Source organism: Suillus subaureus (genome assembly GCF_016647635.1).
Source record: "Suillus subaureus strain MN1 chromosome Unknown BJ212scaffold_2, whole genome shotgun sequence".
NCBI classification, from domain to species: Eukaryota; Fungi; Basidiomycota; class Agaricomycetes; order Boletales; family Suillaceae; genus Suillus; species Suillus subaureus.
Genome location: NW_024538558.1, coordinates 324136 through 341082, shown reverse-complemented (window position 1 = coordinate 341082; position 16947 = coordinate 324136). Strand labels below are relative to the sequence as shown.

Sequence of the window (16947 nt, the reverse complement as noted above, 5' to 3'; positions counted from 1 at the left end):
GAGCTCATCGGGCGGATTCCAGAGGAGCTCATTTTCTCTGGCAACTCCCACTGCAATTTTGACTTTCAGGGAAATACTCAACTTCTGATCCCCAAGACTTGGATACTCGGTACTGTATGGGAGGTCACCGCACTGTGTCTTGCAGTCTGGGTTGCTGTAAAACACTTCCGTCAACAATAATCGACAGGATCAATCATGGGGGACTGTTTCGCGGTGTTGATGAAAACTCACATGCTTTATTTCGCTGGGTGAGCTCATGATTTGAATTTGGTCATAAAATATTTGAGGCTGAAATTCTGCGTGCGCTAGCTTTGTCGCCAGTTCCTGCTTCCGCCTCGGTGATTTCTCTCCAAAAATTCAGGTAAGCCGTCTGTCGTTGACATCTGTATATGGCCCCTGTTCATTATTTTCATAGAACTCGTCCTCTATGGGACGTCAGGTTTATTCTGGTGCTCTTATATTTTGGGGGCTCGTGCAGCTGTTTGTGCTGGGACCACGGCTTATCCTTAGTGTCAGAGAACTTAATGCTAAGCTTTTGGACGACTCCAATGAAGGGGAGACGGGTCCTACTATTTATTTTCAGATGCATGTACGTACGTCAACTGGTAGTGATGTGTAGGACGGGAGTGTGTATGAGGAGGCTGGGAGAATGGTGAGTACCGAGCCTTTGATTTGTTGCCCTATATATACCAAACGATCCTGATGACAAAACAACAAACAGGGGGGCACCATAGCTAGCTGAGACGCACGTTTGGAGTACTCTTTCAGAAGTTCCAGATCCTCGGCCCAGACTAGGGTGGCAACTCGAATGATCAGCTCGAGATGATCGAGACGGGTATCCTAGATCTATAAAGATGATGTTCTCATACAAATTTGGAATCACGTTTGAACTCAAAGTAATTATTTGCTCCCCAGGTTCGAAAGACTGGTACGTATAGACAAAGGTCTATCTATCAGAGCTGAAGGCACTTGTCCCCCATTTCGAAATTGCAAATAACAAAGATGCGATCGTAGCCCAATCGACCACGATGCGCAATCCCAAGGCCTTCAACGACCGTAGCTGTAATCCAAGCAGTGCAATAAAAACATAAGTCTGATCATTGACAGCCGTCGTTGACTCTTCGCTACTGTGTATATATGCTGTGTATTGTTCATATTCACTTCTTATATACGCTAGGCGAGCGGATTTCTTGTTTAATCATATGCATCTATTTCGCGGACACCGTCGAGCTCACGTTCTCCTCACAACTGTCAGATGCAAAACTAATCAAGACAACACGCGATAATACCTTAACACAAATCGAGTGAACTGATAGAATATCGAATGAGAACCTCTATCCCGCCCCATTCTAACAGCCTGAACAAAGTCACATCACCAGCTCTTACAGGATCGACTCCAACTACATTTACTCACCAAGCAACGTCTTTCTCTGCTTGTATTTATGCATTAGCCCAATTTGCTAGGCGCTCCTTACAGATACCTTTGAACAACATGCATACGCGAGTCATGACATCAGGCTGCGGAGAAATGCATAAAGAAGCGGCGCGTTCGTATGCCGCTTGAGGAACAAGTCGGAGGGCAATGGCCGCATGTATTCGTGCTTAAGGATAGATAGTAGCGAGTAGCTGTGTACCATGTCAATTTTAGTCACGTTTATGATTTAACAGCCCAAGGTAGCGCATAGTTGCGCACCTTATGAATGATGTTCTAGCTTCAGTGTGAAGTCCCAAAACCTTGAGTGATTTATCGAGGTGAACAGTTGCTTTGTCCACTGGAATGACAATCGAATCCATATCGTCGAGACTGCTGGATATGCGATTGAATGTATCCACTGGTTGCGGTTTGGATGCTCGTGACCGGGGAAATGCTTGCAAATTTGTCCTGCGAAGGGTAATACAAGTCGGGAGAGTGATTTCTGTATCATCAGGGGACTTGCTCTGCCTCCCAGAACAAGCACGACACATCTAAACCAGAATCATGTTCAGTCAGACTTCTATCTTGGTCGCGGGCATTCCATTCTAAACGCTGTCATGGTCTTCCGTGGTAACAACGGGATAGATGACAGAGGCTCTACTCAGGATGAGGGAGAGCTTGACAGAAACATCGATATCGGAGGGCGAGTATAGGTGAATGACTAGCTTTCTAGCAAGTCGTCGAGGCGCAGAAACTTAAAGATTGATGGAATCACCATCCTCGATAATGTACGATCCGATACTCCAGTTCGCACGCATTATCACCCCACCCAAAACTGCCCTGATAGGAGTGGGATAATATCCCGATATCTGATGAGCGTCAGCAACGAGTTTATCCACCCGCATTTTCCTTGAGATTTTAGCAGTCTGAATCTCGCCAGATGGAAAAACAATTTTGATTATGATTTTATCATCGTCCCTGTTGTGTGGTATCAACTTCAGTACTGAAAACACTTGTAGAATATTTGGGGTGCGTACGAGCTGCTCTGTTCGTTAACCTGACTTGGTGCCGATTGATTGTCAGACAATGAAAAAGCACAAGCATCAAGCAAGCGGTGGGACGGGCGATGTCATTTCCTCACGCCGAATCACCTCAACGACGCTAAGCAAGTGAATGACATCGTCCCATATTTCAGCTGTGATATCCGCATAGTGGCCATCGCAAACATCGAGTTGATTGATCTACAACGTGATCACATCTCTCGGAATACTTGGGAAATGTTGGGAGGCGAAGTCAAGCATGAGCTCATAATACACCTGAGCCATCAAAGATTAAATAGTTGTTCCGCCCACATTATACGACTTTTGCCGTTTAACCATGACCCGTTTTTGACCATGTTTCAGAACAAGGAGTTGCGGGTTTTGTTCCGTCTCAGTCATGGTCTTCCCCCCAAATGGTGTATTACTAGGAACAAACATTTAGAGAGGTACGATGTTTAAAGCTTTCAAGTTGAGTACAAGCAAAGGACGCTGAGACCGAAGTCTATGAGATGCTAAAAGTCGGCGTTGCTGACATGCTCTAACATGGCAGCCTCCAAGTTATTGTTTGTTGCGACCAAATCAACAGGGACAAATATAAATCTTGTGGTACACTTTCAAATCTTCGTGATATATATACCTAACATAGGCTCGCACGTCTCTTGTAATAACATATTCTCCCCGGAACTTGATAGTCGTGACGTTGTCAAACGTCACGGTGCGTTCCGATCTGCAGGGACCCATTTACCTTCGCGCATCGCATTGCATTTTTCGGTCACAAAGTCAGACGATTGCCCAACAATCAGAATCGTCCCACCTGTTCAATGAAGCCACAACCATACAGAAATGAATACTCACATATCTTCGAGCGTACGCTCTGAAAATGGCCGTTAAATACAAGAAATCATTGCGAACCTGGCGCCTTGAAACCCTTCAACCACTCCATGACGAAAACAATCATCTGCCCATGAATCTTTCTAATCTCCTCAGGCTCATCACTGATATTCTTCAATCCGTACTCATCATAATGATGAACAGCGTCTAGATCGACCGCCATCAGATGCACATACATACAGCCGTCAAGCTGTCGATACGTACTTGGAATGATCTTAAAAGGTTGGAGGATCGTATCTTCGCGGTCAGCTGCGTACTCGCTGTGGGGCGTACAGGGTCTCCAAGGGTCGACTTGACACGGGGATTAGCATGTTGCGCCCAAGTAAACACCGCGATAGAGAAAACCCACCCTCGCCATCGATGATCGCTAGCCTGTCAGCAGCAATCGCAAAATCACCCAATGCGTTCACAGCAGTAATATTGGGCATGGGGGGCACAATAAAGTACTTTCCAGCTGGATAAGCCTAGTCAAAGTCCGTGTGAGTCCCGCTGCTGCGCGAACTGACTCCGACGCACCTGTCTGCAAATTTTCGACAAATATTCTAGTGTCAATAACCTGGAGATGATTCGTGGGTGAGCTGGGTCGGGAGGGGCGGTCTACAATGAAAGTATGCATGCATTCATGAACCACTCGAGGAAAGCGCGCGTTTGACAACTCACCGAGAAGTAGCCCCATTCTGTGCAAACCTGGAACTGCCACAACCGCCATTCCTGGTCTAAACCGGTGGCGAGAAAATTGCTATCGTTGTAGGTACCGAAACACTGTTTGTTTTATTTCGTTAGAAAACATTCGACACGCGACGATGGGACTTACATCCTCGACAGACGTGTCGCATCGTGAGACATAATTCTACTGGTGCTCAGAGATCATGTCCTACCGACCAGATTCGGTGATCCTTACCTCTTTGATGTATTGAGCGTAGTTCAGGATGGAGAAGTCGAGCTTGATGCCACCAGGAAGATGGACGAGGCGATCTTCATGACCGACGGGTAACGACGAAACACTACCATATCCAAGGATAGGCTTATCCAAGAAAGCACAGAACTCGTCGAACTTGGTGCTCCCTACAGCAGGGTCCCAGACTTTAGCTTGCCAATAACCAAGGGGGGCCTAGTTTTTGCACCGTCAACACGCGGACGAGTCACACGGGTTAGAGACATACCTCCAAAACGGAAACGAAATCATCGTCATACGCGAGATCTTCGAGACCAAACAATGATTTGATATGGTGCTTTGCGTAAGGCACGCCCAGGAGGGCGTCGATTGTTAGGGTGGCATGCTCGAGTTGCCCAGCGCATGTGGGGTCTGCAGCGTTTCGAATGATCTCAAAATACTCCCAGTTTGATAGCGCAGCGTGCGTCACGCCTGTTGAAGAGTCAATTTACAGACGGACTTGTGTGTATTGTTCTTATGACTTACCGCTGGAAGCAATTGCGCCGTAGACGAGATCAGGATATAGAACTTTCATATGAGCTGCTCGAGCGCCGGCATAGGAACCCTGTTAGTGCTGGTAAGGAACGCTGTCTTATTCAGTAGTCAATGCCTTACACCATAGTATATCCACGGGGTATTCGGAGCTGTCAGATCCTCATCAATGCCAGTAAACGTCACGTTCGCCATGAAACGAGCCGAGTCAGCGGCAGCTTGATCATTGTTCAACCATCTACACTCCGTCAATTCTCAAATGCGTGTGACACGAACATGCAGGTAGTTCACCTCAAGTTGTCAGTGGAGAAGTCTGAGACAGGTATAGACTTTCCTGCGCGATCGTGAATACGTTAGATGCGAGTAAAGTTATTCCAGATCGAGCTCACCATAATAACGGTGCTCGAGCACGATCCCGACTCCTCCTGTCGCCCTGGCCAATATCTCAACGATACCAGTATCCAAGAAGGGAATACGGTCCTCGCCACTTGTCTCACCGCCATCCAAAACAATCACTGGGCCACCAGAACCTGGGGTATAATGTCGGGTATTGATCCAGTACCGCTGTTTAAACGTGTCTGACGAGTTTGCAAAATGATCTATGGGCTGCGTGAACCATTGGTCCGGGAACTCGTTGGGTTCCTCAGTGTCCGCCTTAAACACGATGTTGCTGTTGTCTTGGACGACTAGAGCTGGTCTTTGGTTGATATGCCTATCTTTTTCTCTTTTTTGGTTGGCTAGCCTCCAGAGGTTGACTCCTTGAGCGCCATGAGCGCGAATGTAATCTGCTCCGCTTGGAGATGCTGCATTAGCTGCTGTGAGCAAGAGGGTTGAGGAGAATAGAGCAATGGCCAGCCTCATTGTGGCCCTTGGTTTCGAGTCTTTCGAACAAAACTTGGTTGGCAATGTGTCAGTTACTGGCAAGCTATAGCTAGAGTCGACGAATACTATGGGACTGAGTTGTGAGTAAATTCGGTTCCACGTTCCACATGATGCTTTGGCACGAAGTGATGCATCTTAGCGGACGGGCCGCTGCGGGCGCGGACCCCCGACTCTATCTCTGGGATCAACAGGTATTAACAACGTTGCGAACGGCCGGCGAAAACTACCACTGACACCATCAACGAAGGGCAAACAGACTCATCAAAGTTATACGTGAAATTTCAAGAACAATAGTCTGCAGGTCTCAAATTCAATTGCCAATACAGACCTGGGCCACGTAGCCTGTAACAGAGTCGCCACCGCATCACCTATCATCATCACTGATTACATATCGATCATCACCGTATCGCAGAGCCATTCGACTCGGGGGAACAAATACCCGCGCAGCCTATCTGGCAGTTGCGTGCCAGGCCCAGAAGATTGGCATTATTGTCTCGTCACAAAGGCTAGTCCCCAAAGGTCTAATACGTACATGCATGTCATTACTCCAACAATTTATCAGCGATGCCCTGCCACGGCGCCTGACAATTCGGATCTTGCGACCTCAAAGCGACGCTGGGAGAGCGTGGGTGCGCACATTGGGATATAGGAGTACGTCACTTTGATGGTGTACCACGGGTACACTGCCTTACAGAATACCGCGTTGCATGTTTTCCCTTGATGTGAACTTGAAATTAAGTAGACGAGATAACGGTCGAGTGAGAAAGATATCATGTGAACTTTGTATCTCCGCAATATGAAGGACCCAGGCGGATTCCTTTCGTTTGTGATATAGAACTTAATAATTTACCTGAAAAATCGTGTTGTTAGCGCTTAGAAAGATATAGAGAACGATCGGCTGTGTGCCAGTGCATAAACTTCGAACAGAGATTTGGATCAACATCGGACCGCAAGTGAGACGTCCTTGGGATCAGTTCACCTGCAGACATTCAAATGACTCACGAATGAGACGGCAGAATCGATTACACACGTGTACATGTTTACACGGCTGTCCCTAGAGGTTCCCCAAGGCTGCTAGGGAGGAAAAAAGCCAAGAAACAGGTAATGTTCCAACACGATGTGGAGTGAGCTGCAGTGAGTGTGTCGCCAATTTCCGAAAGCGGTTGCAATGGTGAAGCAACGAGGGAACCTCGAAAGTACTGTCGGGCCGGCCTGTCCGTCTTGCCATCCGTTCTGCCGCTCTGTCAATATCCCAGACCTAATGCTAGAGATCATATCCACGTTTGCCTCGTTGGAAACAGGCTTCAAGGACATATCATTCATGAGGTTGTGCTGCCCAGTGATGCGCCCAAGGTTTCCTGAAAAATAAATTCCCAAGGCGTTCCGGATAGCCAAATTAGAGTCGCACAAGCGGAACGGACAAATTTCCGGCACGTATATATAAGCAAAGAATTTTACTATTTTTCAATATATTTATTGCAATAATACGGTACAGCGTGCCGCGTATCATTGCAAGGGCGTTGTAATGCTATTGCAAACGAGTGATTTAAACCCATTTATGTAAAAAATGTACAACCAAATTAGGGATTATGGCGTTGATCATTCACATGAGTTGAAAATTAAAAGAGTGGCCATCCGACGGCTGCACATGCGACGTCATGGGTCTAGACTGTGATCTGGGCCTTATGACATCAGACCCCGTGACGAAGGATAAGCTTGAAGATTTCTCGAGTCCGAGAACCAAAAATTCAAGGTAAGAACGTTAACGTAAACCACGGTCAGTGAGGCCAGGTTGCCCTTTGTCACTGTTGTCTGCGATGAGCAACAACGATTTCTTTACGAGCGTACCGTTCTCTGGTCAACAGCGAAGAACCCACTCAACAGATCAAGAGAACGTCGTTTCATTTGCTCATGCTATCGCAGCACGCTTCGGATCCGCTGATCTTCTCACCGCACGTATCCTCCCCGACGAGCAACCACCTTCACAAAATATTATTTTACCGCCTAAACCAGTTCTTCCAACCCCCTCGAAACCCGTATCTTCATCCTCCTTGTCATCCACCTTCATACCAGTCAACCCCCCCGACCTCCCAGCTTACCTCGCAGACCCCTCCATTCTCATCCTCGATATCCGCCCACATGCCGCCCATACTGCAGCCCGTATTCACAGAGCCCTCTCCCTTAGCATACCAAGCACTCTCATCAAGCGTCCTCTCTTTGGTCTCTCCAAAATCGTTCAGATGCTCCCTTCCTCATCTGCACGTGCAAGATTCGCAGCATGGCCAACCGTAAACCATATATTGGTATATGACGTTGACTCTGTCCTCGTTCCAGACACCAGTAATATTGCTGGTCTGCTGAGAAAATTCCGCGCAGAGGGTTTCACAGGCGAACTCGCTTGGGTAAAAGGCGGGTTTCAAGCTGTATGGCGAGATGCACGCCACTGCGCCACAACCGACCACCCTAGCCCGGACGAGGATGATCTAGAAGGCACTGCCTCCTCTGGAGCACTGCGTCCAAAGCATCTCCCCAAATCCGCCTTTTCGCTTTCAACAACAACAGCTGCAAACGCAGCTTCAGGCACACCGGCAGTCGCAAATGCTGCCAACCCTTTCTTCGATACCATCCGCCAGAACTTGGAACTCAGTCAGGGAATCACAGAACGTATTCCCCTCCGTCTTCCCAGGCGCGTACGGAGACGCATCAAAGACCTCCCATTTCGTTGGCTTCAAGACATCGCTAGTCGTTCTGCCCTTCGTCCCTCTCACTCTTCATTCCCAGGGGAAACGAGTGTAGAGAGCGGCAGCGAGAGCTCTGATGATCCACATGAATCTGATCCAGATTCAAATGATCCTGACGTTGAGGAAGGTGCCGAAACTCTTGCCATGCAATTTTACCGCATAGAATTGGCAGAGCAAAGGCGTCTGAGAAGCGTCATGGAACATCACGCAAGGGAAAGCGAGGTCAGCGCGTACACTGCTGCTGGTCAAGCCTATACCTTGGGTGAGGGTGGGCAGGGTATCATCGGTACCAGTACACGTTCACCAGGCGTAAAGACTCTTCCTTCCACTCCCATGCAGGGCGCATTTCCATTTAGTATTACGGCCGGTGTCGAGAAGGGAGCCAAGAACAGGTGCGTTTTTTTATCCTTATCGTCGTGTTTGTTTCGATGTCATCGCGTTTTCTTCATCGTTGTATATATCCCGACATTTTGGCTCCTCATTGCGTCATCGGTGCACACCCGACCAATGCGGAGCTCTACTCACATCATCTCTTGATGTCTTCAATGATCCGTTTCAACTATTTCGTGCCCCAAAGCCATTCCGCCAAGTTCCTGCTTTTTTTGGGATCTGACGATCTTGGATGGGTTGTCTTGATGGTGATGGTGGTTTTATGCCTGTCATCGTAGTTATCTTGTATCAAAAACTTACCTACATTTAACACGACCTCTTTGCTCCGCATATTCTATCAAAACTCAAACCTAAACTCATTCTGTTTCCTCAGATACAACCATATATGGCCCTTCGAGCATGCTCGTGTCCGTATTCATGATGGCCGTCATCAAGGATCACATCCAGGCAAACGAGACAAGGACGACAAGAAGAAAGTCGCTTCCGTCAGTGCAGCTGCTGGGACGACCGACTCTGAATCAAATACCACATTTACATCTTCGTCACAATCCCAATTAGCCTCACTTTCAGTTGCTCCGTCACCAAACGCACCAGAAGATGATCGGAATATGCTCATGAGCATCGATAGAAATCCCATTTGTGTGCCGTCATTGTCGGGTATGCTGCCTCCGTCTTCTGTGCTGATGTCACCGTTCTATTCGGAATCCGCTTTCCACACACCACTCTCCGTGCCCATGACACCCTTCGGCCCTCCCTCGTCTGCATTGACGCGCGGGGGCGTGCCCATGATACCCTTCCATCCATTTCTACGCAGTGGTGGTGGTGGAAGCGACGCCTACTTCCCTGCCTTACCCCCTCCAGAAACTTCGCAGATCCCTCCGATTCCGGAAGACGGGCCAATGCTATCCCCGTCTCTGCTGGACACGCGCACACAACAACGGTCGGGAGGTTTCCTGTCACCGTCTATTTTGAGCACTCGACCGAGATCGCCTCAAAATACAGGCCCCAAAACTGTTTCACCATTGGTCATGCCCTCTTACACACCCCTTGGGTCTCAGCGGGAGATGTTCAACTTGACGTTGCCCCGCGGACCTGTTAGCCAAGGTCCGATTTCAGCCACGAGCGCGAGTTTGCCGCAATTCAACATGACGGTGGTCCCTCCGACAGATAGACCACGCGACCCCTCACCCGCGGATGATTACGTGAACGCGTCGTATGTGCAGCCCTTGGGCACGCGTAAACGCTACATCGCTACGCAAGGCCCGTTACCTGCGACATTTGTTGATTTTTGGACGTGAGTTCTGTTTGCTATCAGCTTTCTTTATCTTCGTAGATGCTAACAAAACGTTAGTCTCGTATGGGAGCAGAACGTTCATGTAATCGTCATGCTCACGCGCGAGATTGAGAATGCGATGGTTAAATGTGGGACGTACTGGGTAGAGTCATCCTATGGACCTCTTCAATTGCAGCTCCTCAACACCTCCCCGCCTATCTCACCTTCTACTTCCTCCAATACCTCGGCCAACATTGGGTTCTTCATGTCCCCGCACGAGCGCGATAAGGGTTCGAAGCAGCCAAGTATGATAGTGAGGACCTTTGCGCTCAGCCATCGCGGTTACCCAGGCATTCCACCTAGAAAAGTGACGCATCTGCAATATCTGGATTGGCCCGACATGAACGTACCTGATGATCCTCGTGGCGTGCTAGAGCTCGTGAAGTGCGTCGAGCGCGCTGTCCAAGAAAGCACTCCAGGTCCATCACCCTCTGGCTCTCATTCAAACTCTGGCTCTTGTTCTGGTTCCCTCTCAGCATCCTCTGGGTCCCCAGGAAGGCGAGGAGAGGACTTCTTCTCGTCACCACCGCTTGGAGATGCAAGTTCTAGGAGGAAGCATGGACGAAAGGGGTGGCGGCATCCTGAAGTGGACCCGAAGACGGGCATTGCTGCATTTGCGCTTGGGTGCTCCCCGCCTGTGCTGTTGCATTGCTCGGCGGGTGTGGGCAGGACGGGCGGGTTTATTGCTGTGGATGCTGTGTTAGATGCGATTAAGAGAGAATTGAAGCAGAAGAGGGAAAGTAGGGTTCGGGCTCAGGCTCGTCCGCGCGTTGCTGTTCGCACTGATAGACAGGGGAGCGAGAGTGCGGTTGCAGAGAGCGGAAGTGGGACGGAGAGCGGTGGGATGGATGTGGATGCGAACCAGGCGAAAGAGAAGGAGAAGATTATTGGGACTGTCCCTCTCGTCATTGGCGACCGCAAGAAGGCTCGCCGTCATCATCCACACAAAGATGCAGCCAAAGAAGGCGAGACAAGCTCTTCAGAGTCGCTTGTCGTGCACGTGCCCTTTGCAGAAGAGACGGCGGATCTGGATACGAGATGGCAGAACACGAGCTCGTCGACGAGGGAGTGGGCTGAGCAGGTATTGGACCAGACGCACCCTGGCGAGGAAGAACAGGAGACAGAATTGCCTCCACCTCTGCCCCTCTCGATGTCTTTGAGCTTGCCTACCCCTAGTCGCCAAGGCTCACCCGAGAGCACATCAAGTAGTAGTGAACCGTCTGCGCTGAACTCTGCTGATGATTTTGTGGGGAGTAATAGCGGTAGCGGCATTGGTGTGGACGTTAAGGCAGGGAGCGGGCGGTCCGGCTCGGGCTCTGGTGGTAGCAGTGTCTCGGGAAGTGGTAGCGTTGGGGTCTTCCCACCCTCTTCCTCCGTCTCTGTCTCCATCTCTCACTCCGCTTCTCAATCCAACTCATGTCCCGACTCGATCTCCACCTCCAACTCAGGCTCTGGGACGAACACATCCAACTCTGGCTTTTGGGGTAGCACTGGCGCGGACTCAGGGTTAGTGAGCTTCATGCGTGCTCGTCTGAGAGACAGCTCAGTGACCTCGCTTTCGAATACGGGTTCTGATTCTTCGAGCGAAAAACTTTCAAGGTCACTGCACCAGCCGTCAGTAGTGCGTATCGACACCGATAAGGAAGATGCGATGGACGTTGATAGGCCTCTGCGTTCTTCATCTGCACCACTGCAGCCAGCCAAGAGCGGTGTTATTGCTTCGGACGAGTCCAACACCTCCCACGCCAACAATTTCAAGCTACATCCCCGGGCACGGCAGATCATTGGTTCGTCTCCTATGGCAAGTTTCTCCACACCCGCACTTCCCACGACGAGTGGGACCGGTCGTGATTCATTTTTCGAGGGTGAGTACCCTGTTTCGCGCACGAGCTCGGCCCCTAGCTCGGACGAACTGTTCAGCCCCCCGAGAAGTTTGGAATGTGGGGGGAACGCAGATGTGGAAGCTGCCAGTGGGAAGAGTAGTCTTTTGTCCTCGGATGACTCGGAGGACATGATGGCGTCGGGAAACGCGAAGAGCGGATTAAAGGCGGTTGAAACGACCTCTGCGATTAGTGCTGCACCAGGCCAGGGAGCGATGATCAAGCCCACCAGTAAGCCTAAGCAACATGAGCCTGTTGACAAGACCAAGCCCTCTGCAGCACAAGTTGCTCTTGTGTCGTCGTCAATACCACCCGTGCCTCAGTTCGCTGAGGAGAAGAATCCTCACGCCGAGCAGGTATCATCTGAGCTAGACCAACGTACAGCGGGTCACGCCGTGATCGACTACAAGCTTCCACGACAGCTGCATCAGGACGTGTCACCCGCACCATTAATGTCCCATAATAACCCCATCTCAACGATCGTGCAAGATATGCGCGAGCAGAGGATGAGTCTTTGCCAGAGCTTGCGGCAGTATGTGTTCGTGCACGCGGCGGTTATCGAGGGTGCCCTTATGATGGTGGACGAGGAGAGAGAATTGTGGGGGGAATGTACTGGAAGCGAGGGGAGTCCGGAATCGGTGAGAGTGTCGAATATCAGCGAGGGGGAGGGTAGATCGGATGATAACGATATCCGTAAGATGCCCTCCAAGAACACCGATAGCATGGAGATCCCTAGCATAGGACGTGCTCAAGGTTCCCAGGATCGGACGCGCTCGTTCCCTGCGGTATCCATGCAGAGCTCAGCCAGCGGCAGCCAGATGCATCACACGCCCTCGTCGCCGTCGAAGTGGAAACGTGACCCCAGTCCCACCGAACTTCTTAGGGAAGACAAATCTGGTATTGTATCCTTCGCGAAGCGCCCCAGCATCAAACGCAGGATGCTTAGCGACGAAAAAGTCCTTACCGTTTTCGAGTTAGCCGCTGGCGCCCCGCAAGTTTTGTCAGGTGGAACTGATGGAGCGTCGAAAGTTGAAAGTGGGAACACGGCTCGTCCGGGGATGGGACCTATGGTACCAGAGTGGACTGGAACGTCATCTGCCACTGCAAATTAGCGATTGAGCAACTTTCGCTTACCGAGAGCCACTAGAAGTAAGTGCGCATGTTGGTTTTTCCCGTGATCTGTTCATGAATGGATTCTTCAGCTTCCCGGTCCATGACTCCTATCTGCTCCCGTTCCCCCTACTCACTAACCATCGTGCTCCACCCATCCCATGTCTATGATACCTATCTCTAACGTCATCTACAGCGAGCTAGCTTGAACTTGCACCAAATCTCTGATGCGGAAAGGATACGAACGAGGAAAAATATCACTCACAGCAACGCTACCCACCATGCGATCCTTCAGACAGACGTCCTGTCCCTGTTTCTTTTTCTTTTTCTTTTTGTAGTTATAAATTATTACACCCCCATTTTCATCACATAGATGTACATCACTCACCGTCGTGCACCGCTAACATCTATCTAAATATTCACCCCCTGTATCCATGCTCCACCAGTCCTCCATGTAATTTGTTGTGTTTAGACGTACTAGTTCGTGTGCAAGTACTGAGAATTCCCGATAAAACCTCACTTGAGCTTATGTACTGACATGACAAGCGAGCTCCACTCTTCGTTCCACGACACCTGCCTTGTTTGTTTAGTTGTGGAGCAGGGTGGAGCCTAGTAGCACAGCAAGTGTGTTTTCGAAAACGAGGTTCTACGTCTGAATTTGGACTGTCGTGGGTATTGAGCAGTATCATGACTGCTGGAACTACTCAAGGGCAGTGACGGCCATCAGCGAGCTCTGATCTAAGAAGGAAATTGTACCGATCCCCCTCCCTAAGAATTTTAATTGCGGAAGTAAACAGACAAGAATATTAGTGGCGTGGTGAGAGCGCATCAACTTTGATGTACAAGCGCCTGGACATACTACGCAGGATCCTTGTAAGTATAAAATCATATCTTGCTAAGACTACAATACAGATAGATGAAAGAGCCACCGCAAAATAGGGTGCATTGCGTAGTGGAGTACATAAACAAGCAAGAAGTAATACAACCGAATTCGAAAAAGCCAGGCCTATCAGACGAGGGGAGTTCCAAATTTACTGGGAAGAAACCCGACCTCCTGGCTCGTACTCCTGACAGGGAACACAAGGATCGATCCCGAGTAATACGCGGAGGCGAGAAGGTAGCAGTTTAGCGGACGCCGTGTAGCCTAGGCCCGCCGATTCAAAGTTCAGAGGGTCCCTCAAGCTTGCACAATTCATCCCGGACTAATGGCTCTATTCCAATTTCCCGTAATTTTCTTCAACAGAGAAAACCGCAAGGGAGGGGGAAAGCATTTTGGTCTGGGTCCAAAAGACCGCTGAATGGCAACAGATCATTGTAGTTTGAATCTCGATACCTGGAGCTTTATAAAATGGACTTCTGGATCCAGTGGTACATTAATTGATAGCGATGATTCAGCTTGCAGAGGTGCGCATTGAAACGTGGCGTTCCCTGAAGGGGTCCACTGTGAAGGAATGGAGGTTCACATGCTGGATCACCTGCTGCTTGGATGATAGTAACGAACTCACAAGGCATCCATCACCATTCATCCATCACCCTTTCGCTTCCGTTGTGATGGATAATGTACCTGCCTAGCCGGCGATGATAGTCTCCTTCCGGTTTTGTGGGGGTATTACCCTCGTCGACGAGGTAAGAGAGGTTGTTTTGCATTACGATGGTGGCAGAAGGGGAAGGTATAGTGGGGAAGGCATTAGCAGCTTGAGATAATCAGTCACCGAGAGCAGTATGAATACTTACGCTTGTTTCGAACCACATGTCGGGTCCATCGAAATTTGAGAACGGCTTCGAGTGTGGTATGATTTTTTGTCACATTGTTTGTTCCCCTCCGAATCAATAATTCAATGCTCAACGAAAACAAAGATCATGGGGCGAACATGTGCCTCCCGCGTGCTGATAGCACCCTACCATACGTCGTAGCTTGAAATACTTTGATAAGATGTTGTAAAAGCATCCACGGGTGTTATCCGGGGCCCTGGTATGAGGGAATTAAGCATTGAGCAGGATATTAAAATTTAAAGTACGAGTCTGACTATCATACACCAAAAATTGAATGCATAAAATTCCTGTTAGCTAACAGGCTCAGACCGGCTGTGAGCATGTTGGCCATTAGGACAACCATCACAAGATTGTCCGCATCCGCAGCCATCGGATGGACAACCACACCGTCCTCCACAGCACTCAAGCTTCGGCACGGTCACTAGTCCAAATGCCGCACCTCGCTCCTCGTATTCTTTAATTGATTTTGTAAAAAGGTCAACAGGATAGATTGTAATGTCCGTTGGATCGAACTCAACCCCAATTTTACGATTCACTGGAGGAGTGGGTAGGGATGCAGCCCGGGCGAAAAATTGGTCGATCATGCTGTTTCCACTAGCACCTTTCCCTAGAGTTGGAAGTTCAATGCCTGCTGAGTGGTCGACGCAGTGGTTACACCCTTCAGCACAATCTTCGTGCTCCTTCAAAGCATGAACAGCCCCACGATGCTTCACGCAACCTGGACAAGCGCACCGAAGTCCGCAGGTGCATCCAGAGCCAGCGATTGAGTTGAAAGCGCTGAATGGAGGGATCGTGGGGAACTCTGGTACTGTCATCGAAGACGAGGATGGCGGGACGGGGGGGAGATCAAAACGGGCTGAGGGAATAGCTGCTGTTTGGGTATCTTTGGTACAGCACGACTTCGGAGATGCAGAAGATTCCTCGGAGCGTTGGGTCGTTGGACACAATACAATATCCCTATGGATCAGTGCAGCTGCTTTGGCGAGCATGGCTAGACCGTTTGGAGATGATTCAGTTGCAGGTGCTGGGGAACCCATAAGAGGCATAGATTGGCAGCGTCCCAGGCACTGCAAAACATTCTTACAGTGGCAAGGGTTCAGTAATGAATCAACTAGAGCCCTGTAAATCATCGTGTACGAGCAAGTTTGTAATCACTGTTACCTGTCTGTCTTGTATTCGCAGGCTGCAAGGAAGACGAGTTTGACAAGGCATCTGATATTCCATTCGGTAGTGTAGGTACCGTCGGCATGAATCGTTTCGCTGCGAGACTCTGGTTTAGAAATGATAGTATTAGTATATGTGTGACATACGTTTCCTGTCTGGGCGAGCTGCTGGTATGGGAATTTTATCGACTACTTCCCTAGGGTTACAAGTACACTTTGAGTGGAATCGCTTTGAGTTTCGCAGTTCGCGGCATGTTTTACACTGTGATACCGGGCGGCCTTTCTTCTTTACTTCGAACAGCGGTCGTTCAGAGTGATGACAAGAAGAAGAACGATGTCCTTTGATGCAGGATTCGCTGTGTTGGCAAAGTCAACACTAGCACGAAGGCACAGACCAGAGAGATGTGGGTACCAGGCAAACTTCTTGTCATTGATGTGGACCTGCATAGAGGCAGTGTGAGTTGGTCGAAAGGCTTTCGAAATCGTGATAGGGTATTCACCATAGTGATCAATCCAAATCTTTGCGGCTAGGGCAACCGTTCCATACAGCTGAGAGTGGACGCCGTCACTCAGTGAGCGCCAGAAACGGTGTGAGGATATATGTATGCTAAAAGAATGCCTCATGGAGGACCATCGTGGTCAAACTGTTACGTAACTTTGCCGCAATGACGGTAAGTACTTTGAGAATTGTGAATCCGGGATTGGTTGAACTCTCTCTATATGTTTAGGCTTTAAATTTGGTTTGGCTGAAGAACGTCGAGCGGTTTTTGCTCCCACCATGCACCCGACTGGTTCACTTATTTTTTCGCAAATCGATTATGGCATCGCCTGGTACCACTGTCGAGTTTCTGACAGCACATGATGGTTGCTAGCCACGCCTGTCCAATTCATAGCATTGCGGCGT

The 16947-nt window shown here is 49.5% G+C and overlaps 5 protein-coding genes across 5 annotated transcripts; 1 reads left to right on the top strand and 4 right to left on the bottom strand.

Annotated features, from left to right (window-relative positions):
• Window positions 1-1204: 1204 nt before the first annotated feature.
• BJ212DRAFT_1314458 (uncharacterized protein) lies at window positions 1205-1796 on the bottom strand. Its single transcript, XM_041334120.1, has 3 exons — window positions 1694-1796; window positions 1476-1626; window positions 1205-1409 (listed from the first exon to the last, which is right to left on the bottom strand). The coding sequence occupies exons 2-3, from the start codon at window positions 1507-1509 to the stop codon at window positions 1291-1293; spliced, it is 153 nt and encodes a 50-aa protein (XP_041198755.1). The 5' UTR covers window positions 1510-1626; window positions 1694-1796; the 3' UTR covers window positions 1205-1290.
• On the bottom strand, window positions 1205-1796 carry BJ212DRAFT_1314459 (uncharacterized protein; the record flags this gene model as incomplete). Its single annotated transcript, XM_041334121.1, has 2 exons — window positions 1205-1626; window positions 1667-1796. Coding segments are annotated over 2 exons (251 nt in total), but the record flags the coding sequence as incomplete, so codon positions are not given.
• Window positions 1797-3355: 1559 nt separating this feature from the next.
• Window positions 3356-5632, bottom strand: BJ212DRAFT_1258483 (peptidase S28; the record flags this gene model as incomplete). The annotated part of the gene is made up of 12 exons (XM_041329941.1): window positions 3356-3492; window positions 3550-3636; window positions 3695-3809; window positions 3862-3942; window positions 4006-4107; window positions 4160-4195; window positions 4247-4456; window positions 4509-4711; window positions 4766-4844; window positions 4895-5009; window positions 5063-5105; window positions 5161-5632. The coding sequence occupies 12 exons, from the start codon at window positions 5630-5632 to the stop codon at window positions 3356-3358; spliced, it is 1680 nt and encodes a 559-aa protein (XP_041198753.1).
• Window positions 5633-7470: 1838 nt separating this feature from the next.
• Window positions 7471-12584, top strand: BJ212DRAFT_1259305 (protein-tyrosine phosphatase-like protein; the record flags this gene model as incomplete). Its single annotated transcript, XM_041330013.1, has 8 exons — window positions 7471-8395; window positions 8495-8616; window positions 8710-8786; window positions 9158-9210; window positions 9952-10078; window positions 10136-10517; window positions 10716-10814; window positions 12408-12584. Coding segments are annotated over 8 exons (1962 nt in total), but the record flags the coding sequence as incomplete, so codon positions are not given.
• A 2385-nt stretch (window positions 12585-14969) lies between these two features.
• Window positions 14970-16768, bottom strand: BJ212DRAFT_278402 (copper fist DNA binding domain-containing protein). Its single transcript, XM_041342805.1, has 5 exons — window positions 16544-16768; window positions 16456-16484; window positions 16191-16399; window positions 16042-16140; window positions 14970-15991 (listed from the first exon to the last, which is right to left on the bottom strand). The coding sequence occupies exons 1-5, from the start codon at window positions 16544-16546 to the stop codon at window positions 15171-15173; spliced, it is 1161 nt and encodes a 386-aa protein (XP_041198751.1). The 5' UTR covers window positions 16547-16768; the 3' UTR covers window positions 14970-15170.
• Window positions 16769-16947: the final 179 nt, after the last annotated feature.

What these genes read in the sequence shown, in the direction of transcription:
- BJ212DRAFT_278402 (XM_041342805.1), bottom strand. An exon ending in AATGACAAGAAGTTTGCCTG is followed by an intron (nt 16,400 to 16,455) that starts GTACCCACATCT and finishes TTGCCAACACAG; the next exon opens with CGAATCCTGCATCAAAGGAC. An exon ending in AGCTCGCCCAGACAGGAAAC is followed by an intron (nt 16,141 to 16,190) that starts GTATGTCACACA and finishes AGAGTCTCGCAG; the next exon opens with CGAAACGATTCATGCCGACG.
- BJ212DRAFT_1314458 (XM_041334120.1), bottom strand. Translation starts at nt 1,509, where the DNA reads ATGACTCGCGTATGCATGTTGTTCAAAGGTATCT. An exon ending in CATGTTGTTCAAAGGTATCT is followed by an intron (nt 1,410 to 1,475) that starts GTAAGGAGCGCC and finishes TTGCTTGGTGAG; the next exon opens with TAAATGTAGTTGGAGTCGAT.